The 26,730-nt window shown below is 42.5% G+C and overlaps 1 protein-coding gene across 1 annotated transcript in view; it reads left to right on the plus strand.

The window, feature by feature from the left end:
* FANCL (FA complementation group L) overlaps positions 1-26,730 on the plus strand; it is a 58,736-nt gene that overhangs the window by 23,626 nt on the left and 8,380 nt on the right. Inside the window, exons 7-10 of the mRNA XM_066595743.1 lie at positions 10,106-10,174; positions 24,583-24,733; positions 25,561-25,644; positions 26,604-26,649. Of these exons, the coding sequence (XP_066451840.1) occupies positions 10,106-10,174; positions 24,583-24,733; positions 25,561-25,644; positions 26,604-26,649 (350 nt within the window). The remainder of the gene's footprint in view (positions 1-10,105; positions 10,175-24,582; positions 24,734-25,560; positions 25,645-26,603; positions 26,650-26,730) is intronic.

Below are 26,730 nucleotides of genomic sequence, written 5' to 3' on the forward strand. Positions count from 1 at the left end.
TGTCTCTTAAGTTTCCAACCCCCCTACAAAAAAAAAAAGTTATAGATGATCGTTGTGTCAAGACTTCCACTAGATCTGGGTCTCCACACAGGATATCCCAGTAGCTGCTAAAAATCTGATGGATATCACTGGACTTCCCATCATATGTACCAATCGCCCTAATTACTCCATCCTTCGCAGGGTGAGCTTGGGGTACTTAAAGACTCTCTCTATTTTGGGTACATGCATAGGAGAAAGATACATCAATCACTTTCTCTGAGTAGGCTCTGTTGGCATTGTTTATCGATTTTGAGTTTTCACCTCAAGGTCAGGCCTCTGTGCAATTCCTCCTCAGGAGTAAAAGATGCCCCTTAGGGATCCTGCTTTTGAGGAGAACTACATGGAGATTACCCCAGCTAAGAAGGCTGTTGGTTACCGTAGAATTATGATCTACCATTGTTGCCAATTTGCCATTGCTATTCTTGCTAATAGATAAATGAAAGGTAATGGTGGTTTCTTGTGTTTAAGAAGCCCTTGCCTTCCCCTACCCAGCGCTGTCAGTACTAGCTAAACTGCTGACACTCCCTTTTATAGTGATCATTTTCAAATACCATGATTCAGTGTCCTTTTTGGACCATCTATCAAATAACAGAAGTGAAAAGCGGCTACAAAGATTCTCTCTGGTGAAAGCAACACATCTGCGCGTTACATAGCCCATTGATTTCACGGAAACTGCATGCTACATTTATACTATTGTAGCTGCTGCAAGATGATTGTAAATTTACTGTTAGATGCTCCTGCTAATTACAATGGCTAACCAAGGTCCAATAAATGGGAACACCATGTGATCAATGAAGGATTGTCCAATGCAGACTATTCTGTAACTTAAAGGGGTATGCCGGAGATGGGCAAATATTTTAAAACTTTGCCCCAAAGTTACAACTTGTTACCATTATTCCAAATGGCCATGTAAATCACCAACTGAACTCTAGTTCTGACCTGCGCCACCACTGCTTTCCAGTCAGCTTCAGATTTTCACATACTTATTTAATGGCTAGTGGGGGGTGCAAAAACTTAATCTCCCACAATGCCCCACTTCCAGTTACTGACAAGTGTGCATTCACAGCTGTAAAAACCATGATGCAATTACAGAATTTGAGGGCAATTTTAGATGTCTTTTCAAAATAAATTGTGTGTACATGAGGAATAGCAGTATATGTGACTTGTATCCTCGTTTTGTTTCACCAGTTTTCCCCTTTGCAGGCTCCATCTCTAATCCTCATCAGAAGAGACTTATGCTCTAATAGCTCACATACACTGCACATGAAAAAAATGGCACAATTGCTATTCCAGTAGTTGTAACACGTAAATCACTTACTATTACCCAACTTGTGTGGGAGCCAACTGGAGGGAGGGCTTTTCTGGACTTATTATTAACCAACAGACCAGGTAGAATCATGGGGGGGCAGGGACACTTGGGAAATAGTGACCACAATATAATTAGTTTCCAGTTGTCATTCAATAGGAAGACTTATCACGGAGCGACAAAAAAACTAAACTTTAACAAAGCAAATTTTGATCAGCCCAGAATTGCTCTTTGCCACACTAAATGGGACAATGTCCTCAAAAATAACAGTACAGGTGACAAATGGGAGAAGTTCAAAAACATTCTGAATACCTTTTTGCTGCGGAATCCGAATTCTGCAGCAATAACCCCCTCATAGCATGCTATGGAAAAACGATTCTTCATGCACACAATCGGAAACCAATTGCGGTTTCCATTCGCGAATGAAAAATCGGTGTGCTTATTTTTACTTTGGTTCCTGCATGGACAGCCTCCATTGAAGTCAATGGAAGCCTTACGACCCGCAGCTCATACACAATTGACATTGCGGACGGACTGCATTTCGTGGGAAGAACAGGTTATTTTGAGAAAATCTAAATACATTCAGTTTTTTTTTTCTTTTTTAGGGGTGGGGCGCGGGGCATCTGGACACATCTGTGCAGACTCAAATAAATGACACCTCTCAAATTTTACACATAGCTTGTGTGCTGACAGGACTTGTGATGTCACGGTCATGTGATCGGTCACATGATCTCAGAGCTGACTGAGGGATTATGTGTGGACTGCATCCCCCACAAACCCTGTTGCTATGGATACAGCAGTTCTCAGTCTAGCAGTTTGTAGCTGGACACCTGTGTGGAGACTCCAATAAATGACACCTCACAAATGTCCACATACATAGCTGGTGGTTCATACTGACCAACAACATTGAAGAATAGTCCTTCACCATTATCTTCATATCTCCTAAACGTGATATCATGTCATCTCAAGTGCTAATGCTGCCAACCCCAGTCCAGCCTTCATCTAATCGTAGACCAGTGTCAAAACAAATCGTCGCTTTTGTGCAGATATGTCAACACAGACGGTTCAACGCCGCCGTGAAGCTTACATGACAGCAACAAGCCACGATTTCACCTCAACCACCAGCTGAAGTTCATAAAATACATGCAGCTCATATGCGCAAGCTACGAGCGAATATTTCTCCTCAGTGAGCTGCTGAAGTTAGTAAATCACATGCAGCTCGTATGCGAAAGCAACGTAGCAGAGCTGTATGTGTGTGACATGCATGTAGCAAAGCTGTGTGGCACGTTGCGCCACCAGAAACGCTGTTACTATAATTTCCTAATAATTACTAGTGGTAGTACTAATGGACGGAAGTGGAAATATCAGGTTTAGTTCGGTTTGTTGATGATGGAAACACAAGGATTTGAATTTTTTTTTTTTTTTTTTTTTAAATTGTATTTCAGGGAGAGAGAAAATGTTACTGTGGACAGATAATCACTGGTGTTTTGTAAGTGAGAGGGGAATACCACAGGAATATATATATAATTGGATGTCTTCAGCATGGATCTGGTACTGAAAACCAAATCTGCTGATAGTTTGTCCAGTTGGGGCTGCATAGATAGAAAAGAGGACCCAACCTTGAGAAACCTCAATAGCAAGAGAGAAAGAAATAAAGTGTTCAAGTGATACAACGTGTTTAAAGAGGTTGGAATAAAACCAGAAGACGGGTATCCCGAAGGCCAACATAGTGGAGCATACTGAGGAAGACTGGGTGATCTACGGTGTTGATTGCTGCAGATGGATTCAGAAGAGTTAGTAGAGAGTAATTGCTATTTGATTTAGCCATTGGGAGATCGTTTGACGTTTCAGTAAGGGCTGTTTCTCTAGAATGTAGATTACAAAAACCAGATTGTAAGGGGTTGAGAGGTGAGGGGGAGATCAAAGCCAGGTCTGTACTTGACAGCACAGGACTGGTGGAGAGATGGGATGATTATTTTTATTTTGGTGATATGTCTGCATGTTTTAAAAGACTGAAAAATACCAGAAGTGAGAGAGGTTAACTCTTTAAGGGTGTGGCCCTTTTTTTTTTTTTTTTCCTCCTTTCATTTTAGGTATTTTTTTTCCCCACTGCTAAAAAATCATAACTTTTATTTATCGATCAACGTAGTTGTTTGAGAGCTTGTTTTTTGAAAGAGGAGTTGCATTTTGCAATGATACTATTTAATGCACCATATATTTTACTGAAACATTTAAGAAATTAAGTATAATGAAGGAAACAAACAAATTCCTCCATCTTGGGTGGGGAGGGGGACCTCTTTGTACACTCTGCAATAAGAGTGATAGAATTTTCACAGTACGATTTTCATACAATATCAAATTGATATCGTGCTTTTTTTTTTTTTTTTTTTTTTTTTTTAAAAGATCCACCTCCATACAAGCCTTGAACCTTCATGACGTAACTGTACGTCATGGAGCGTTAAGAGGTTAAATATTGTAGAGTGGTGACTGACAGCTGGGAAAAGGGTTTTGATGAGGTGTGAGGGAATACAATAGGGTCACTAATGCAGGTAGTAGAGTCAGTCTGGTGACAACTAATTCTGGGTCAAATGCTGAGAGTGAACTAGTAGAGGTGTGGGAGGGGATCAAAGCTACTTGGGGAATAGATTACCTCCTGCCACATGTTCTCAATTTTCTCTAAAATATCGTATTTTTAGGACTAAAGACTCAGCCCAAGTTTAGATAAACAATAGGAAAAATATTTGATACTAATTTAAAATTTCCCTGTGGGTTTGTAGAAGACGGGTCAATGTCTCTAAATGGGTTGCTTGATTTAAGTCTATTGATGATATGTACTTGGGGAAGATCCTCAATAGTTAATCATCGAGGCCTTACTACTTAGGAACATCGGCGTTTAGCTGATCGTCTGGCCCACTGTCATGGCAGTGGGGCAAGAAGTTGTTGTCCGTGTTGGAAGCAGAAGTGTTAGAGGACGTCACTCACATTGAAATTGGTGGGAGCACTGTCTCCTGTTACTCTTCTGCATTCAACACCACGATTGGAGGCAGGAGTGTAACAGGAGGCTTCAGCTGCCATTGAATTCAACGGTAATGAAGCACTCTATGACGCTTCAGCGCCTGGCTACACTGCACTGACAGTGAGCTGGACGATCAGCTGATTGCTGCAGATCCAGTGTTGAGTCCCCAGCAATTTTGGATTCGCTTGGATAACCCCTTTAACTTTGGTCCAGCCATAGCAGAATTTTTCCATGTGCAAATCCATGCAGGACTTCTTTTGGTGCAGATTTTCACTACGACTTTACCTTACTGCAGTCCGCTTTGAAAATCCATAGCCGCTCTTGCCCGTTTTCCGTTGTTGATTATTTTTGCATTGTGAGTAACTGGTGTTTGTTATAATCCCATTAATTTATATTGTCTCTTCTGACATCCGATATTCTCTACAGGTGTTCAGCACACCTAGAATAGCGTGGAAGGAAACGTGTACCAAGGTTGCTGCAGTCTGCATCCGGCGGGTGCTGCTTTGTCTAGAGCACTTTAGAGTTATATTGGTGTTAGGCATCCAGAACGGAACAAGAGAAGGGACAACATTGGCTGTAAGGAGTGTTAACAGCTTGAGAAAGGCAAGAATACTTGATTGTAATGGAAAAGACGACTTAGTCAGAGAGTGGGAGAGTATAGAACAAAAAAAAAGAAAAAAAGCAATCAATGTACTCTCATCTTGGTGTGTCAGAAAAGCTTTAATAGAATCATAGAATGGTAAAGTTGGAAGGGATCTCCATCGGGCCCAACCCCCTGCTCAGGGCAGGATCACTAAATCATCCCAGACAGATATTTGTCCAGCCTTTGTTTGAACATTTCCATTGAAGGAGAACCCGCCACCTCACATGGTAACCTGTTCCACTCATTGATCACCCTCACTGTCAAAGTTTTTTCAGTTGAAGAAGGAGGATTACTCCAGTCTTAAGATGAAATAGACTATGGCCTGTTGGGAGGCCGATAATGAATGTGTGATGTTTTGAGTTGAGCTATAGTAGGCCATATACATGACCATGAGGGACACCGTACTAATGCATTCAGAATGAAAAAAACATCTCCTGCTCTCTCAGGTCCAAAATGGGGCTTATGCCTCATGTCCACGGCACATGCGGACTCAGAACAGGGAATCAAGCACTGCCCCGCGGCCAGTGAGCCCTGCTTATCTGCACTTCCCCGGCAGCGGCGTCTGTGCGGATCCCTCCATTTCTGGTTCACTGTACTGCGCATTGTCCTCACGGCTCGCCATCGGACATGCGCAGTACAGTGTCTTTTTTTTCCCTAAATCTCCAGCATTCCTGCGATCCGCGGCACGTCTGCAGTGTCAGCTGCGGGTGTGCCGCGGATCAGACTGCTTCCATTGACCTTAATGGAAGCTGTCCGTGCAGGAGACGCACAAAAATGGAGCATTCTGCGACTTTGTTTTCCGGACTAAAAGGTCCACAAATCAAATCTACATGTTTTAATCCATTTGTGGACGCCCATGCATCCCTACGGGTGGCTTGATTTAGGATCTGTGCAAATCAAATTTGCCCGTGGACATTGGGCCTTATAGTTCTTTAATCCCTGAACAATTTTACCAACCTAAGCAAGTTTTATATTGGTGTGTTGTAGTAGTGTTATATGCTTTGTTAGAATAATAATGAATTAATAATCATTGCTTTAGAGTTGTTAAATAGAACTTTGTCACTTGTTCCAGTAATTTATTAATCGATTTGGTTAGGTTTAATTATATACATTTATAGGTTATATAGCTTTTCTCTTACTATGTAATTAATTCTTTAGGTCCTGTAGTATACTTTTACGTATTAATTGGTTCTGGAAAGTTTATTGTTAATTATCTTATCCAGTTAAGGTTATTGATGTTGAAGACTCAATTTAATTGTTATAACTTTATTAATTATATTCAATAGATTGCGTTAAATGCAAAGAATTGTAATTAAATGTTAATTGCTAAAGCACCATGGCAACAGTCACCTGTGACTGGTGGGCACATCGGAGCATTATGGCAACTCAGTGTTTCTCTAAGGAAAAAATAAGTTGCTGGGTTTTTTTTAACCCCTTAAGGACCAGGCTGTTTTGTACCTAAAGGACCAGGTACTTTTTAGAGATTTCACCCATGTGGTGGTTTTACTGCCCTATATTTATTCCTTCAGCTACCAAAACAATTTTTGCAAATTTTTTTTTTTCTTTTAGTTTTATTGGGGGTGAATTGTTATATTTGCGCTAAAATAGTGAAAGGAATGGGTTCCTCATTTTGTTTCAGACATTTTGATGTATAATATATATAGTTTTGGATTGTTAGCTGTTTGGTTGTTCACGACCCTATGGGCTCCCTCCCTCCCATGTTTTTTGGTTTTGCACTGCTTCTTTCAGCTGTGTGATATCCATGCCAGTATCAGCTTTGACAGTACCGGCCATCGTGTGCTTTGGCGGCTGCGTCTTCTTTTTTAGTGACAAACGATTGTTTGCCCTATCCTGCGTTTAGTTGCTATGCCGATAGCCCTACTTTTCCAGATTTTGTCCATGTGTAGCATCGCTCTTTGCCTCAGTGCTATCCTACATTTTATCACTGGCATAGATTCTCCAGCCTACTGAATTTTTGAGTTGAGGAAGATGAAGTCGCACACGCATTCTATGGCCTCGTTGTTGTTTTTTATTTGAATTTGGCCATTTTTTGCAGTCGTCATAATTTTAATCTTCCTTATATTCAGGTAAAGGCCCATTTTTTCACTTTTACTTTTAATCTTGCATATCAGCTGCTTCAGACTTGCTACTGCAAGCAGAGTTGTGTCATCCGCCTAACGGAGATTGTTGATGTTTCTGCCACCTATTTTCACCCCGGTTTTCCAATTTGTCTTGGTCCATTTTCCGCATGATCACTTCCAGGTATAGGTTAAACAAGAAGGGTGAGAGGATGCAGGCCTGTCAGACACCTTTACCGATCCCAAACCAATCTCTGTCCCCATACTGTGTTCTCACAGTGGCTTCTTGATTGGTATAAAGTGATTTTATTAGCCTAACTAAATGTGCTGATACGCCCAGCTCTTGTAGGGAGTTCCACAGCTTGTCATGGTCGACACAGTCAAAGGCCTTGATGTAGTCGATGAAGCGCATGTAGATATTCTTTGGTATTCTCAAGCTTTTTCTATGGTCCATCTCAGGTTTGCACTATGGTCGCGGATGCTGAGTCTTCATCTGAATCCTGTTTGCACATGAGGGAGTGCCGCTTCAACTACTGATCTCAGTCTTTCCTGTATAATCTTTAGAAGGATCTTGCTTGCATGCGGAATGAGGGCTATTGTTCAGTAGTTGGAGCAATTCTGGGAGTTGCCTTTCTTTGGTAGATGGATGAAGACAGATTTTTTTTTTTCCAGTCCTGTGGCCATTGTGTGGATACCCATACTTTCAGGCATGGTGCCTTAATGGTTTTCACTGGTACTGGCAGCAATAGGTCTGCTGGTATGTTATCTATGCCTGGTACTTTATTTTTGGCTAGTTGTTTAATTGCCATAACCACTTCTGACTCCATAATTAAGGGCCCCAAGTTCACAGGCTCCACCTCACGCAACGGTCCAGTTATGTGGTTGCAGGCATATAGTTCCCCTGAGTCTTCCCTCCATCTATCCTTGATACTCTGTTGGTAATTCAGTTTCTTCTCATTTTTACCTTTTTGAGTGTGCCATTGCGTGCCATGAAAGGTTTTCAGACCATCTTGACCTGTGAGAATCGGCCTCGAATATGGTCTTTCATGGCTTCTGCTTCAAGTTGTTTGCAACGCGCATTCCAGTGAATTTCCTTGCCACTTGCTCAAAATCGGCATTTAGTTGCCGAGCTTCATCTTTCTTGCCGGCCACCTTTGCTGCTCTTCTTTTATTAGCTATTCTGAGGGTTTGCTCGGACAACCAATAGCGTTTTTTCCTCCTACTTATAGGTGAGATGCTTACTGGCTGTTTCCATAACTGTGGACTGTATATTGTGCAATAGTTCCTCTAGATGCTTTTCTGATGTGTCAAGCAGTTCAAATCTGTTTGCTACCTCAATAGGTGTTGAATTTACTCAATGGAGCATAGGGTGCATACGGCGACTGTTTTGGTTGGCATCATTTTTCTTTTTCATGTATATATCTTTATTTTATACTGTGGTTTTTGTTTTTTACTCATTTTTGTAACACTTTTTTTTTTTTTTTTTTTTTTCTTTACATATATGACGTCATGCGGGTCATAATAGACCTCCTGAGGGTCATTCACATGGTCTTTTCTTTTTCTTCTTTAAATGCTGCTGGGGCCACCATAGGAGCCCCAGTGACTGAGGAAGCATCCCCCTGTAGTGAGTCACTAACAGAGCTGATCAGGGTCTGCTAGTACCCCGTAGCTCTGTTTTAACAGAGGGGAATCAGCGGTCACATATTGCATAGTAGAAGAAACTTTCGCTTTCACTTAGTACATTGTGCTTCTCCCTTCTCCCCCAGGTTCTCTGCTGTGACCAACAGCTGATAACCTGAGCTACTCCTGCTTAATTGCAGGAGCAGAGGCTTTAATCCCATGCTGTATTTCTGCAATCAGACAGAAATAAGGCCTCCCTCACACGGGCGTCACGGCATCGCTGAAATACAAGTCCTACCCTGAAAATGAGCTGTAGCTGAAGAAAAGGAAAAAAAATATATACATCACCTTTCCTGCGCTGTCCAGGGCGCCACCGCAGCTTCTCCCCGGGTCCGGACACTTTTTCCTTCATCCTCTGGCATGGGATTCAAAAATCCCGCCTCCTGGAAGCGCTGGCTGTGATTTGCTGACGCTTAGCCAATCGCAGCCAGTGATCAATGTAACTACTGCTTCTGTAACCAGAAAGGGAAGCTGTATAAGCGGCTAAGGACTGTGGGTTTCCAGAGCTCTGGAGAGCAGCGTGAGGGACCTGGACCACGCCTGCTAGGTAGGACTTATTTTAGGGGTATGGGTTATTTCAGGCTCCCACGAAAATTGTGAAAAATCAGGGTAGGGCTTTTTTTCGTGGCGGGTCCTATTTTCGAGGAAACAAGCTAATTTGAGCAGTCAGGCGGTTAATCGGGTAAGTAAGTGCCTACTGCAGCCAAAGCAAATAAATCCCTGCCTGGGAAGGCTGAACCGCCGGAGAAGTAAATGACCAGAGAAGCGAGTTTTTTGTATGCTTTCCCCTGACACTACAGTGAAGACTATCGGAAGACCCCCTATTAACGAGTCCCTTTCAGCTCTCTTGGCATGCCTTTTAAGTTATTCTCAACAAATTAATAGTGTTGGAGCATCCTTTACTAGTTCTCCGCTGTTCCTTCTAGAAATCTATGTAAGAAATGAAAGGAGGAATAACCCTAAACAGTGTCACATTCTGGGAAACATAATTACCTATTAAGACAGACGTGTCAGGAGAGAGAACTAGTTTTCTATGGTATACCCGGTTACCGTGTGGTAAGAATTAGTATGTAGTTGTATAGAAAAGGGCAATAAACTGCATTTTGAATAGTGTTGAGTTGCAGCATCATGATGGTCCAGTGTTTGCCAAAAGGACATCATTTTGGCATGTTTGCCCATTACAATCAATGAGGCATTGAAACATGTCAGAGTTTCCTAGTGTATATGCTGACATGGTGTAAATGTAACCTTTTAAAGATGATTTAATGTCTTTTGTCCATGTTACGCTAACTTGTTGCATCTTGTATTAACTTACTACATTTTTCTTTTTTTTTCTGGTTTAGTACCCATATAAAGCTCCAGATTGTTGTGTAGACTTACCAGTGGCATTTTCCATCTCGTGGACAGCGCAGGTAAGGGGATATGTAATCAGCCTGCATATAAAACATCTTTGCTTCTAGGCTGCTGTCTTGGTCAAAACACACCCTGCACGTAGTCTGAACATGCAGTCATGCTTGTTACATGCTATGTGCCTCCTTTCCTGCTGTCTTTGGGGCTAGTTAGAAAAGGGGGACAGATGAAGCTGCTGTAGTGTATATAGGATTTAAAGGGAACCTGTCATCTACCTGACTCACCATAGATTAACACAAGGTGCTGTTAGGAGAGGTGACATGGAGCTGGGTGATGCATTTTCTTTATATATTCGCATGCTCCCTGGTGGGTCCTGCGATGCCCGTCGCTGAAGTCTGCACAGCGCAAAAAAATCTGACTCTCTTCAGAGTCTCGTGCGCACGCTTTTCCATATGTCTATGGGAGTGCGCATGCACTAGACTACGAAAAGATTCAGATTTTCATGCGCCACGCAAACTTCAGTGACGGGCACTGCAGAAAGACTGCAAGGTTTAAAAAAAAAAGAAGGTCCATGTCATTTCCCCCTAATGGCATCATAAGTTAGGAACCTACCATCTACCTAAAGCACCATAAGATTTTTATGTGTACAGTACAGCTTTTTCATGTTTTCCACTTTTTGCTGCTGTGTATTTACTGGAAAAACTTAAGGAAACTGAAATAATTGGTATCCTTTCTATGATGGGATACCTACAACAGCCGGTAAATTAGAGCCATGCAGAAAGGTTTGTGTCATTCTGTTTGGTCGCTTGCTTTGTAATCTGTAGGCGGCACGCGACGTGCTCGCTCTGTCTCAGCACCATTGGTGGTTATTATTCAGAGTCCATGGGGCAGGACATCGCCAGGTTATAGAGCAATGGTGGCTGCAAAGTCACAAACAAGGAGATGGTCTCCAGATCTCCCCAATCCTCCAAAAAAAACAGAAATGACCTAATTGGCTACATACAGAATTCTGTTGGAAACAGTTGGCTCTTTTTCAAGTCGGACTTGTACGGTACCTATGCAGTATGCAGAACAGTGGAATATTAGTTTTCATACAAAGGTTATATATCCGATGAATTGGAAAATGTGTGTGTGTGTGTTTTAAATCTTGTTTCTTACATATGTTTGCAGATAACAGATTGGCATAGTCCTCCCCAAAATAATGAAATCAGTTTTTAGCACGCCCGAGACAACTCATATTTGAGGGACACATGGCCACTGAATTTTTTCTTTGTTTCCCCAGTTGAGATCACCTGCTTTCTACTATACAATATGGTTTCAAAAACATGATGGTTTCCTTTTAATCCTAGATATGTTCCATCTTTGATCAAAGTAACATTCAGATGTTTTAAGTGTTCTGCTCACTGTAGCACACAACATACGGTAGTAATTCAGATTGTGATTATATAGGATGGGTAATAAGAAAATGCAGTGTGCGTAGAGCTATAGATGTGATGCTTAGATTAGATTATACATGGGGGGGGGGGGATTTGAACTGCAGTTTTGTGATAATTTTGTACGAAGGGGTTGTTGGTCAACATACTTGCTGTACTTTTAGAGATACTACAGTGTTCCCAGAGAATAAGACACTGTCTTATATTAATTTTTTCCCCGAAAATACAGTGTTTTATTTTTGGGGGGTGTCTTTTATAATACTTAGCAGCCGACATTAGCGTCCCTCGCGCTGGTCTCCATCGCTCTGCAGGCTTCTGTGTCCTGCACGGCTACAGAGCAGTTCTTTCTGGTAGCGGGGCTTGAATACCCCGCCCTCCAGCAAGCTAATGCTCTGAATGGTTTATTGAGCACTGGCTTTCATTGGCTGACGTGGCGCTCGATTAACCAATCACAGCCATTCACTGAATGACATCATTGAATGGCTGTGATTAGCTAAGAGTGCCGGCTTTCATTGGCTGATGTGGCGCTTGATTAACCAATCAGAGCATAAGCTTGCTGGAAGGGGGGAATTCATACCAATACCAGGAAGAACTGCCCTGTCAGTGTGCCGGAGGACATGGCAGCTTGCATCTCAGTGCTAGGACGGGAGGGAGAGGGGTGTTTATGTAGTGTAGCTAGGGCTTATTTTTGGGAGGGGGGTTACATGGGCAGCCCCCTAAATCAGAGTAGGGCTTATTTACGGGGTAGGTCTTATAATCGGGGAAACTCGATAGTTATTAGTATTTATAATCCCAGTGTTTCTGGTGGCGCAATGCACCACTTATAATATAGTGAACAACATCACCTGGAACTCGCTGAAGGACCTGTGATGACAGTTGGAGTTGGTCAAAATATTGAAGGACCTGTGAACAGATTTTGGTATGTTTTTGTATCAAAACCCACACCACCAGCGCAGATTGTCCACTCTGGAGAATCCCCAGTAATTCTGCTACCTGTGAACATATCCTTAAGATCTATCAGCTTTGGTGCTGCTCTCCAGTATTTTACCTCTGAATAGGATTTCTAAAAGAAAAAAGTACATTCTTAATGGCACGCTGTCTGCGTACTGGCTGGTTTTTATGTTCTTTTGTTTCCTACCGATTGCAGTTGGGGAAGAACCGCCGTTAAGGACGCCTCATATAAAAGCTCTGCTAACATTTCTTTTCAAGGCTTTCACACAGGAAATCCACATTTAGGCTCTTACATCTTCTGTGGATTTGCATTGAAAGTTGGTGTGGATCAGCATGTGCATGGTCTCATTCAGTGTCATTTGTGTCAATCTTTTTTTTTTCTTTATAAATATATTGGAGTGCTTCATGTTGGGGCAACTAGAGCCAATCAGCAGGTGCTTTACTATTAAATGCATGCATGGATTGGCTGTCTAGCATCACCCCTCTAACCCTGGATTCACACCGGTCGCAACAAAAAAAAAAAGACATGTAGCCTGAGAATCTGTGCCGCAGTTCCGGCTTTGCCGCGACGGATTGGCCGTCCCGTGTGGACGATATATTGACAAATCTCGTCCACATGGCTGGCTAATCTCGGAATTAGCGGCCTCAGGTGGATTTGCTGCAGCGAAATTCCGCATGGAATTTCCACCGCAAATCCGCCCTGTATGAACCCAGTCTAAGGTTAAAGGTAGTTCTGTGTGTATTGTATATGCTGTCCTCAAACTGTATTAAACTTTCTCTACTGTACTGCTACCTACCTGTACTGTGTATAGTACTGTCCTCTACTTGTTCTATGTGTCCTGTACAGCTATCTACATGTACGATATGTACTTCACTTCATACCTGTACTTCCAGCAGCCTTGACTGCCTTTTATATGCAAACACTTCCCTTTATCTATACTAGCAATTGTTAGGAAATTATCGTACCAGTGTTTCTGGTGGCACACAGCTCTGCTACATGCACATCACACACAGCTCTGCTACATGCACATCACACACAGCTCTGCTACATGCACATCACACACAGCTCTGCTACATGCACATCACACACAGCTCTGCTACATGCACATCACACACAGCTCTGCTACATGCACATCACACACAGCTCTGCTACATGCACATCACACACAGCTCTGCTACATGCACATCACACACAGCTCTGCTACATGCAATTTTTTATCCCATACAACAAGGATCACATCCAGTGCAGCAGAGTCCTGCACACACTGATCACCTCCTGGTCATGTGACTGCAGACTCCTCCCACACAGGTGACTGATCACATAACTGACAACATCACAGGTCCTATAAGCAGACTGCTGCTGTCCGGCTCTGTAGGTTTTTAATAAAGTGAAGGACCTCTAATGACGTCACTGTCATGTGATCAGGGACATAGCTCAGAGCCCTGGTGACTGATCCTATGACAGTGGCATCTTCACATGTAACTCAGTCACTCACTTACAGACAGGTGGTCGTTAGTATTCAATAGCAACTGAGGCTGCCGGGGTTTGTAGGGAATGTAGTCCGCCCCTAATCTGCACAGGACGAAGGACCTGTGATGACATCGCCGTCCTGTGATAAACAAGAAAGGAAGGACCGTAGCAGCAAGCAATGATGCAGTTTAAATAAAAAGCTTCTTTATTCCTCCAAGCACCATACGACGTTTCGCTCAGAGAACTGATCTTTATCATGGAGGAATAAAGAAGCTTTTTATTTAAACTGCGTCATTGCTTGCTGCTACGGTCCTTCCTTTCTTGTTGTGCTGTTTGGTGTCAAGTGATCCGGATCCCTTCCGTGGCTTGCACATGGACAGTACCACCCTGAGGGTTTGATAGAGTAGTGCTGCCTTGCATTCTATTTCTCATGCCGTCCTGTGATCAGAGGCGAGCATGTGACTCGCTCACGGACGGACAGGTGATCATTAGTATTTTGATTAGCGGTCTGCTCATTTTAGGGGTTGCAGATCCAGTAATGTTCTCAAGTTTCGCAGTACACAGTGGTTGATACAAATTATCGATGTTACATCAATGACCATTGCACCTAGACTTTCATTACCAAAAAGTTCATAAGCAAGAGGCGCCTATAAGGAGTCACTAAACTTAAGGGCCTGTCTGGTATCCTTCTGTAGTCTGTGGGGGTCTGCCTGTAGGGGTGTTCAGTGACCTTACTGACGGCGAGTCCAGGACAATGTCCGCCCCATCCACAGTCACTGTTCCCTGTTCAGAATATTAGCAGCAGTTTTTCTATGCTGTATTTTTCTAGCCTGTGTACTTTAGTGCTGCTCTGGAATACATAATCTGCAGTAGCTGCTGCCAGTGAATGAACCTTTATGCCTTTGTGCAGATGTAGTTATGTCACCATTTGCATATACATAGAAAGCAGAAATTTAACAGACTTGTAGTTTGAGATCAAAGGCAAACGTCACATTGTCACTTCAGAATGCCGCCTACTCTCGTTTTTGAAATACCACCTTAATTAGTTTCAGGGTTTCAAGGTTTTTTTTTTCCTTCTCTTACAACGCTGCTCTTTTGGAGTCTTTCTTTAGGTCTTAAATATGTAATAGTGATATGAGAAAGTTTTCTATAAGTCACATTTTTCTAAATTCTTTTCTTTTTTTACATTGTTAGCCATCTATAGACTTCGTGTAGAAAATGCATCCAGATTGAGCAGAAGACCTGCCACTTAAAGGTGTTCTTCAGGACTTGACTGGAGATGACCTACCCTCAGGATGACTCCTCAATAGTTGATTAGCTTGTTCCGTCACTTGGGATCCCTATTGATCAGATGTTTGCCAGGTCTGCTGTCGGGCAGACAAAGCTGGAAGTAGACCGCTTTGTCCACATTGCAGCTGCACGGGTTGGTATTGCAGGTATCGCTGCAGTGTAGACAGAGCTGTCTGCTTCTCCTTGTGATCCGCTGGCAGTCTTGGGTTACATAATTTCGGCAGTGACATGCCCTACCAACATGTTACCACCACAGCCAATCATTGGCAGCAGTCATTATGCTAGTGTGCTCGGCAAATAGATTGATGCTGTTGGTAATTGGCTGCATTGCACAAGTGTTGGTAGGGCATGTCTGTACTGCAGTCATGTAAACCAACTGGCAAGGAACCGCAGGACATTTGCCACAGGGAATTGGTTATTTGGGAAATGCTTGCAGTGACCCGATAGCAGCAAGCCATGGCTTCATTTCTTGCTACTACTAGTTTTCATAAGGGACCTTTATACACAGGCCAGAATTATGCAGCCAAATCCACAGCGTTGGAATTCCATGTTAAATCAACAGGTCCAACTCTGGATTTTGATGCAGAATTGCAGGCAGATTTTAAGCAGCTTTCAATTCTGCATCAAAATCTGCAAGTAGCCTGCGGATTTGGTGAGGAATATACTGCAGCTTCCGCTGTATCCCCTGGCATAATTCTGGCCCATGTGAAAGATCCCAAAGACTTTGCTGGGTCTTCCTGCTTGCTTTGAAGCGTATATAGGAATTGGAAAGGGTGGCATGCTGCCCAGAGTCCAATACTGATCGATGCGGCCTGTATGCTTTCCAGATTTTTGTTATATAGCTGGAGGGCCTATGTATGTAGTGACAAGCTTACGGTATGTAGCTACGACCAGTACTGACCTGTACACAGATATAAAAAAAATGTGACTTAATAAACTGTATATATTCAATAAGCAAAGAAAAGCCAATCACTTTGACCGCACGTTGGGGTTTCAGTGGGATAGATGTGTAATATTGCTGTAAATGCTGCGGTTAATCACAGCCTAGTATAAGGTTGTGTTCACACAGCAGATTTGTCGCAGACATCCGTGTGATTCTTGTGAATGGGGTTGCTCTGGCAGCCATCATGTGGATTCCTGCAACCACCATTCAAATGAATTGGACAACTGCAGAAATCTCTACAGACGCTCTGCCAGTGAGTATACTCCTATGAAGGGTATGCCCATCCTATAACGTGGTAACATATGCCATCACTTAGATCCCCTTCATAAGGGCGTATTTGTGCGCACAATATGCTGAGAATGGAGCATGATTTCAATTGCCTTGGTCACCTGCGCATATTTTTCCTGTGCGTTTGCCAAGGGTCCCTATGGAAGTCAATGGACTGGGTACAATACACAAGGCGATGGTTAATACGCTGCGTAATCCTACTGGAGAAGGAATATGTCTAGAACTTTAGCCATTTTAATTGGTGCACCTTTGTTTGCCGCTCACAAATGAACATGCCCTGCGGGCGGAAAAAGTACAGTAAGAAACACAGCTAGGTGCGCAAAAAGGCCTCATTCTGTGTGCAAAAAGGTTGGGCTGAGGCACACGTACACTTGTGTGAAGGGGGACTATTGGTAGGACTCCGACCCCTGAGACCCTCACCGATCCTGAGAGAGATTCAGTGCTGCAGCCTCTTTAACCTTTCCCTGCATAGCGGCTCCCTGGAGGCTGTGCAGGGTACTGCAGACTAGCTGTATTTAAGTGAATGGGAACCAATTCCCTGCCCACCAAAGGTTGCCCAGGACCGCCATTGTGCATGGAAAAACCACTTTCATTTTAATCTGTAGGGGGTTCCAGAAATAGTACCCACAGCTATATAAAATGAGGGCAACCCTAGCACAGTCCACTAGAAGTGCTATGGTGGATCTTGTCTACACTAGACTGCATTACTTGACCAATTGCGGTAAACACTTATTAAACCTCTAATAAGATGTAAATGTTTTTGTCACTCTCCTAACTATTTAGTCACCTTTTTATTAAAAAAAAAGTGTTCCCAAAACCTCCTTTGTAAGCAGTGATGTATACCTCACATAAGCGAACACTGCGTTGCTGCCCTACCCATCACGATGTACACGGGCTACATCCGGCAGATCGTCTTTTCCAACATCGCTTATAGAAAGATACTTTCCAAAACGTAAAAAAAGAAGAAAAATGAAACAATCGATTTTTGTTCTGTTCATCCATCGCAAGATTAACGCTACCGGACTCCAAAACTTGGAAGATTCTTCTTCTTTTTTTTTTTTCTGAAGGGAAGAAGAAAAAAAAAACCTAGCTGCCGTTTCTGGCATCCATATTAAAAATGGGTAATTTTCCTTATGGCCCCTGTCTTCCTGCTGGGTTGATAATGTTTTGATGTATTTTTCTTTTGCTCTGATGAGAGGTCTGCCGCTGGTGCAGTGACATATTCATTTGGATGAATAATTATAACTTGCACAATGTCAAGCTGAAGATGGTAGGGTTTTGTGCGTCATGACAAGTCTACTAGCCAGTGCAGGTGTCTCACAGCGGGATCACAAACAGCGAGTGGATTCTGGCTCAGAGGAGACATTTAGAGTGGTAAGAAATCAGCACCAAGGGCGATGCTGCCGCTGCTTCTGTTCCCTGCAAGTCAAATAAATGCAAAGTGCTTCTCAATGACAAGTTTTTTTTGTTTTTTTTTAAAGCATTCATTTATTTGAGTTGTAGATTTTATTTTAATTAACAGGATAATTTGTTATTCATTAAATGTTTTGTAGTTTAGTTTTTTTTTGCCATGCAAAAGCCCGAGTGCAGACAATATTTAGTGGCCCCGTAAAGAATAATTGCCCAAACCTTCTGACCATGCATCACTGGGATACATATGTGGACTGAAAATGACTAATGGGGCTGTGCAACCCAAGATGCCCTAAAGTATGAAGGCCTGAAAAGAGGATTGTTGTAAATGACACTATCCCTTTGCCATCATTAATGCGACATTGTACGAGCTATGATTATTCATTGAAATGAATGTGTCAGAGGATGGCTGTGCTTAAAGGAGTGTCATTTTCAGCTTTTTACATTTTTTTTTCCACTGTGAATAAAGAGAAAGAAAGGAAAAAAGAAAATCACCTTTTGTGTGTTGGTAGTGGAATTGAAAAGGCAGCTTTTTTTTTTTAAAGACTTTTGAAATTAAGTTATAGATCTGAAATGGCACATCTGACACTCTGTCATTTATTTAACGCTGGAATTTATATATAATATATATATTATATATATATTACATTTAATATCCAAAAGTTAGTCATCATACAGGATTTCCTGATGGGAATTAAGACTATCTAACACATTTTTGTGCAAAATTTCACTTTGTGATGCCTGATAAATATAAACATAGCTGTCGATGAAATCCCCCGAATATGCACATATATAGGGTATGCCGATAGCAGACAATCATACTTTACTACCTGTTTGGCTTTAGCAATCAACTTTTACTTTGCGTCATTTTTGATACCGAATACGCACTCCGCTTTACTAAGCCTGGCATTTCCAACGACAATCTTTGTACAATATTCTTTTTCCTGGCACACGATGCAGCTAGTGCAGGCCTCTTTATTTAATAGGCACACCTTGGCACCTTCGTGCGTTTACACAAAATTGTATGCCGCGTCCAAACTGACATAGGTTTCTGGCATAATTAATGCCAGTTTCTGATGTCAGTTATACATCTGTCATTCTGGAGTGGCCACGGTCCCTCTCAAACCAAAAGACCCGCCCACTTTTTTTAACAAAGGTAGAGAGGCAGACGCAATGCTGAAAAATCACACATTTTTGCGCTATTGAACACTTTAGCAAAAATTAGCCTTTTTTTAGTCCAGAATCTGGCGTAAAAGGCTGTACAAATGTTACCCGGGTTTCACCTGGGTGCCATTCCATTCTGACTCTTTACATTACGTTTTTCCTGGTCTAAGGGTCAGTCTGCTGTTTAGAGCCAGGCTACCTACATGCGAGCAAATATGAGAAAATCTGCCCGATATTGCGCTTGCCTATATATATAATGACTGCAGTCAAAAGAATGGAGTTCATATTCGCGCAGGTTGTGCCTCTCGCAACACAACCAAACTCACGCAAGATTCTCAGCTATGTGACACCGGCCTTATGTACACGGGCAAGAAAATTCTGCGAGTTATGTGCTTTTGTGCAACACAGAACTTGCGCAAAAGTGTAACACCCCTTCTTATGGCTTTATTTACACGGGTAATTTTCCTTTTGCACAGATGGTGTGAGATGGAAAAACACGTGCGAACAGGACTTGGGTTGTGCGCAGTTTGTGTTTTTGCTTACGAACAGGCAATAGACATTCTGATATAAATAAGCCCACATCCTCACCTCTATATTTGAGGATTGGTATGATGCGTCTATGGGGAATGCTGCACTTGTCTAACTGAGGCCCAATGTCCACGGGCGGATTTGAATTGTGGTGATTCGCAGGTCAAGCCGCCGCCAGTGAAACATGGTTGTCTGCAACTGAATTAAAGCATGTAGATTTGATTTGTGGGCCTTTTGGGTGCAAAAATCAATCACAGCATGCTCCAATTCCCCCAGGAATTCCCCCAGTCCCCCGCAGGAACGGCTTCCGTTGAAGTCAAGGGAAGCCGTCCGATCCACCGCCCGTCCGCAATCAACATTCTGCAAGAAAGCAGGAGTTAAAAAATACATAAATAAATAAAACTCTACTGCGCATGTACCAGACTTCTGGCTCATACTGAATGACCAACTTTGTATCCCTTGTTAGTTAGTTTTCGCTTTCCGCCAAAAGTTAGGCACACGGTCATTTAACCCACACCCTCTTCGTGGTGCGGCAGGTTTGTCTAAATCCCGTCATAAACGTGGCGCGCAGCATGTAAGGCCGCGGTCTGGCTTGGTTTGCGTTTTGTGTTGACTGTTTGCTCTTGTGTAATATTACACTTTATTAGACCACGGACCATATATTGTGACCATACACAATATTAAATCTGCCCCAGTGGGTCCCATGCTAACCAAAGAGAACTACCAATTACGTTACCATCCCCTTTCCCTACTGATTATCTCAGACTGCGCTTGAGCTGAAGGAAAAGTTTTGGACAAGCACAGCTGTGTCGGGAGAAGTTCTCTCTGCACGCCCTCCTATCTGCGCACACTGGGGAATGTGTAACAACATAACATTAAAGTAAAGCTCATCTGTAGCAGAATAGCTTCTTGAAATAAGGCATAGATGTTGGAAAGTAACGTCTCCTACTCTTTCCTCCAGGCCCCTTGACTTGCTTTGTCCCCTTCCAATGTCTTCTGATGTCCCTTCCATGTGCCAATTGTAACCTCTGTAAGGCCGCCTGCACACGGGTGGGTCAGACCCCGCATGTGGGATTCCCACAGCGGCGTTCGACCCGCTGCCCGTCCGGTAACGCCAGCGTACCTCACCACCGTCTTTTCCTCTGCTGCTGATGTGCTGACCGGCGAACATGCCCAGTACAGAGGACACGGTAACCATTCGGCAATGATGAATGCAGAATGGCCGTGGGACGGACTGCTTTCATTGACTTCAGAAGCTGGCCGTGCGTAGCCTGCACAAAATCGCAGCTTGCCGCGATTTTTCCCCCGCAAGCAGAAAATCACACACTGCAGCAAAAATGACATAACTGTAGTCTGCGGGTTCGTACGATTACAATATCAAATTTTTTCTTTTGTTGCTGTACTACTTTTGAAAGATAGCTTTTTTTAAAAGACATTCTATTTCCTGCTGCCATTTTCTGACCATCATAACTTTTTTTTTTTTTCCTGTTTATAGCTGTGTGGGACCCGTTTTATTTTTTGCAGGACATCCTGTGGTTTCTATTGGTACCATTTGGCGTACCCACCACTTTTTGACTTTTTTTATTTATTTGCTTTGCTTGATGATTTTTTTTTTAATGGAAGTGTGGGAAAATGGGTTGTTTCCTTCCTTTTTTTTTTTTTTCCCCCAATTTTAACTTTTTTTTTTATAGTCCCCTTCATTGTTTGATCACTTATACCATACACTGCAGCACTTCTCTATTGCATTATATTGCATTGTTGTAAACCATGCACCCAGAACATGCTTTCCAGGTGTGGGAAGAAGTTAAGGAAGCCAAATAATGTGACCCACTCTATTTGTATGTGCCATAAATTCTGTTAAACATAGCCTTGTGTTTTTGTATTGCTTTTGTCTAATATTACACTTCATTAGATTACAGACCATACACTGTGACCAGTATGACATTTTAGGAGCCATCTGTAAGGGAGTTATTTTTTTAAAGCCTTTATTTGTATAGCTGTACCAAGCCTCTTGTGTGTTGGTCTGGGTTCACAGAAAACCTGCTGCAAATGGATTTTTCCTTTTTTGTTGCTTTTAATGTATTCAATAGAATAGAAATAAAAGTGATTATAAGCAAATTTATGTCGGCGGTAAAGAAAAGGTAAAGAAATGAAAAGCAACTTTTGCAGACATATGAAAATTACACTATTAATTTTAAGTGTCCTCAAGCACGTAAGATCACATTCCAGGGATGTGCGAAAAATTATAAAAAAAATGGAAATACTGGCACTTACGATGAGTGCTTTTATGGTGGTTAAGTGACTGACATTATCCTATCCTTTCAGGTATTAAGTGTAAAAAAAAAAAGTAATAACTGTTGCATGTTTTACGCAGGTACTTGTTCAGATTTTGTTACAAGTGCTCCTTATAGTAAAGCAGTTCCGTGACACCTAAAAACAATCTCGGACAATGGCCATATACTTACTGACTAAGGACTGCATATAGCTGCATCCTCTCAACATGCAGGTAGCAGACTACCAAATGAGGGAGCTAATTACACCTGTGAGGGACACCGATGAAACAGCCACTCACACTGCCTCTTAATATAGAGGGAGGTAGCTGCTTGGTGTATAATCCTACACAGGGTGGATACAAAGTGGCAGACCTACTAATACATGTAGTGCACCATGCAGACCAGCAACCTATTAATGACGCCATAATAGTTTGGCGGGTTGCCCTGCACCTTAAAAAGTGAACCACACTGGTACTGCCACCTTGGGCTCCCCCTGGCGTTTTAAAGCCACACTGCATGTGAATAATAGATAATAAATGCAAGGCATTAGTTGAATTTTGGCCAAGATACATCAGCTCACTAACAGCGTCAAGATTCCTTGCCTGTAGTGAGTCCCTATACTACTATAAGTATGTCACAGAAGGGGAAATATAAAAACAATCACAGAAAATGGCCATATACTTACTGACTAAGGAGGGCAGATGCTGGTCTGCATGGGGCACCACATGTATCAGTAGGTCTGCCACTTTGTATCCACTCTGTGTGGGAGTATACACCAAGCAGCTACCCCCCTCTATATTAAGAGGCTGTGTGAGTGGCTGTTTCATCGGTGTCCCTCACAGGCGTTATTGGCACCCTCATTTGGTAGTCTGCTACCTGCATGATGAGAGGATGCAACTATATGCCCTCCTTAGTCAGTAAGTGTATGGCCATTTTCTGTGATTGTTTTTATGTTTTTACGTTTCTCCTTCTGTGATGTATTTATAGTAGTATAGGGACTTACTACAAGCAAGGAACCTTGACGCGGTTAGTGAACTGATGTATCTTGGCCAAAATCCAACTAATGCCTTGGATTTATCTATTCACCATCAGTGTGGCTTTAAAACGGGAGGCAGTACCACATGTGGTTCACTTTTTGAGGTGCAGGGCAACCCGCCGAACTATTATGGCATCATTAATAGGTTGCTGGTTGAATGGTGCACTACATGTATCAGAAGGTCTGCCACTTTGTATCCACCCTGTGTAGGATTATACACCAAGCAGCTACCTCCCTCTATATTAAGAGGCAGTGTGAGTGGCTGTCTCATCGGTGTCCCTCACAGGTGTAATTGGCTCCCCCATTTGGTAGTCAGCTACCTGCATGATGAGAGGATGCAGCTGTATGCACTCCTTAGTCAGTAAGTATATGGCCATCTGTGATTGTTTTTAGATTTCCCCTTCTGTGACATCTAGCTCCATGACACCAAAGCAAATCTGAAGTTTCCTTTCACTTCCTTTAGTGTTTGCGCTCACTGATAAGACCTGCTTGAGCCAATGATGAACTCGCCAACAGGCCTGAAAATGTGAGGCCACAGTGATAATTGGTGCAAACAGTAGTGACTGCATTTTTACAAAATATAGGGTTTGTGTTCAACCTGTAAGCTGTAATCAATATTTACGCTAATTGTGGCAAGATATCTGCATGTAAATGGTTAAACTAATAATCCACTAATTGGAAAAACTCAATCTTAACTCTGCTGCATTATGGCGAATATAAGATGTTATATAGATTGGCCAAGCCTGTCTAATATTGGCAGGACTGGCCAATCAGCTGATGTATATTGCAGCCTACCGAGTCTCCCTTGATGATGGATGTTGAGTAGAAAAAGGATCAGACAGTTGGATTTCATCTGTCTGTGGGAAATAAGCTGCTGCCAGGGGTGTCTGGCAGCTGCTTTCTCACCTGATCACACATAAGGCATGTGCCCGCTCAGCCGAGTATGTGTGGCCAAAACCTCCCTCTTCTAACTCCCACTAACAGGAGTTTAACCTGCAGCTATCTAATGTGTCTGAGTACCTTAAAGAGGTTATCTGGATTCTGTTGGGGTGCCAGAATGTTGCCCTTTGGCCCTATTTCAGGTCACATTGTATTGTATGTGTCTCGGGGGTTGTTGACGACATCACAGGCACGCTGTTGTACATTTCAATAAATAAGCCAGTTCACCCTCCAGTGTCGAAATCTGGGTTGAAGTGGAGGTTCGGCATTGGCAGACACGCAATGAATTTGGGTAAGTATGCTTCTCTGGATACCCTCTTAACACCTAAAATTAATGATGAATAGGAGACGTTCTCCCCAGTGTTCATCAGTCCACAGGATTTTCTGCTACTCCTGAAGCAAATAGACTTACAAATGTTTACAGAGAGGTAGTGTTGACCGCGGATCCCTTCCATTTAGGGCTGGCTTACAGCGGAGGGTGGGGCTTAACATGCTTTGTTGACCATTTCATCGTAACACCAGGTTTACCTTACTTATTCTGCACAGTAAAATTGGACTACAAACATTTGACTTTTGCTACTAAAAGGTGTGACTGTCACGTTTATGACAAAGGGCGCATCTATTCTTTACAATTCTCTAATGTTTATTTCTGATCATAATTAACAATCATTCTTACTTTATAGTGTGTTTTTAAAAAAAAACTTTTTTTTTTATTTGTGTGTATTAAAATCTCGTTTGGAGCAGAGTAACATACAAGATATATACAGCCAAGTCTTGTCTACCTTGGAGTCACTAAAAAGCTTTTGGGATATGTTAGATGAAATTGACACAAAAACATGGGTACTCGAACCAGAAAAGCCAACACGTAGTGCTACCATGAGAAGAATAGCCATCGGTGAGTAATTACCATGTGTTATATTTAATCCAGAATAAAGGACCATTTACCCTGGCTGAGTGTCAGGCAAACGATGCCCGGCACTTGTCCCCGCATATACTCGCTCCCGTGCTGTTAGACAGGAGCGAGTATCGCTGGCTCGCTCAGAGTGGCCAACAGGGGGCCGGGATGGCTGGAGGAGATTTCTTCCCCCCCTTCCCTCTCTATTCACTTTAAGCAGCGGCCGTTTAGTACTGAGCGGCTGCTGTTTACACTGAACGATCAGCATTTAGGATTTTAAGCTGCTTAAAGTGAATGGGGAGGAGCGGGGAGAGAAATCTCCAGCCCCCTGGTAAGCGAGCTAGCGATACTTGCTCCTGTGTAATGAGCGAGTACATGCGGGGACGAGTGTTGGGCATCGTTTGCCTGACATTCGTTCAGGGTAAATGGCCCTTAATACACCCTCCTTTTTATTTATAAGAATTTACATACAAAAAGGATTTGTTTGTAAGGTTTTTTTTTGTGTAGAAAATTTACAAGTAAACATTCTATAGATTTGTCTGATTGTGTGCTGCCAGATGTACTGTAATTATGGTGAACTAGTAAATGTATTGAAAAACAGCCCATGGTCTGACTTTGGCGGCTTTTCTTAGACTCTGGCTGCTCGGGTCATTGTAGCATACCGATTGGCTGACAGTGAGCCCCCTACATACACTGTCAGGCTTCTACGCTGATGGCATGTATGATCACCATACATGTAAGGCATTGTGCGTCAAGGAGTGTTTATGAGATTGGTTATGTAGAGGATTACGTGTTCATGTTACATACAGTGTATTTTACTCTTGCAGGTAACAACGTGTCCATTACAATTGATGTAGATCCAAGACATCCTACAATGCTTCCAGAATCCTATTTCCTTGGAGCAGACCATGGTTTGTATGTCAGATATACAAAGAAAACCTTTTTGGGGCAGATTTCCTAGTCAAAATTTGACAGTTTTCTTGCACAAATTGTGCCAGAAAACGATCTATTTCATGTGTTTGTGCCATATTTATGGTGTGTTTTTAGACCCTTTTGGACACTTTTTTTTCCAACCTGTATGAAAAGGTGTGTGGCTTTGTGAAAATGGGGTGTAGTCTTAAATTGCAGCAAATTTTTGGTGGTTTTTAGTGTAAACTAAGCCAACTAGTAGATGTTATGAACTTTATGAAAATTCAAATCCAGCATGAGTCGCTGTGATGAAAATGGCAGATTTTAAGACTGTCAGACTGAGGCCTAATGTCCGCGGGCGGGTTTTAATTATAAAATCCGCGCGTGGCCCCCGCATGGGAGAGTCATAGCTCTAGTTGCCCCGAGGGGAGGGATGCATGCGGATGTGTTTTTTTTTGTTTGTTTTGTTTTTTTCCCCTCCTCCGGCTTGCGGGTCGCACGCACAGGAAGAAATCACAGCATGCTACATTTTCCGGCGGATCCTGCAGGCATGGCTTCCATTGAAGCTGCCCCCACCACAGCCCATCCGTAGCTGTCACTGTGGAGGTGCCACGGGAAAGCAGGGGATTCAAAAACAAAAAAAAGAGCACTGCGCATGCGCTGGACACGTCAGCCGGCGCTCCCGAACGAATCTGACGTGGCGAAGAAAGATGATCAGGCCATCTAAGTGAAGATCAGTGCTGTACCCGGAGATACAAGTCTTTCCCTCTCCATGGCTGCGGGGCACGCACGGATACCACTGCAGTGGACATGAGGCTTTAATTTGCACTGCTTTCTTTTAGATAGAATTAGTAAATGTGCCCCATTTGCGTTCTTTATTTTTTTTCTGTTTGTTTGTTTTTAAAAGTAAAGTTGTAGTTTACTAAAATGCTTCTTCAATAACTTTTCTGATACTTTTCAGTGGTACAGCCCTTGAAAGACAAGCTGAATAGTAATGCACATTTATGGTAAGTCTTTCTTTTTTTTTTTTTTTTTTACCGCCAACTTCTGTACTGTTAGCTAGAGAACTTATCAATTCATCCATTTAT

The sequence above is a fragment of the Eleutherodactylus coqui genome, chromosome 3 (assembly GCF_035609145.1).
Source record: "Eleutherodactylus coqui strain aEleCoq1 chromosome 3, aEleCoq1.hap1, whole genome shotgun sequence".
Classification (NCBI taxonomy): Eukaryota; Metazoa; Chordata; class Amphibia; order Anura; family Eleutherodactylidae; genus Eleutherodactylus; species Eleutherodactylus coqui.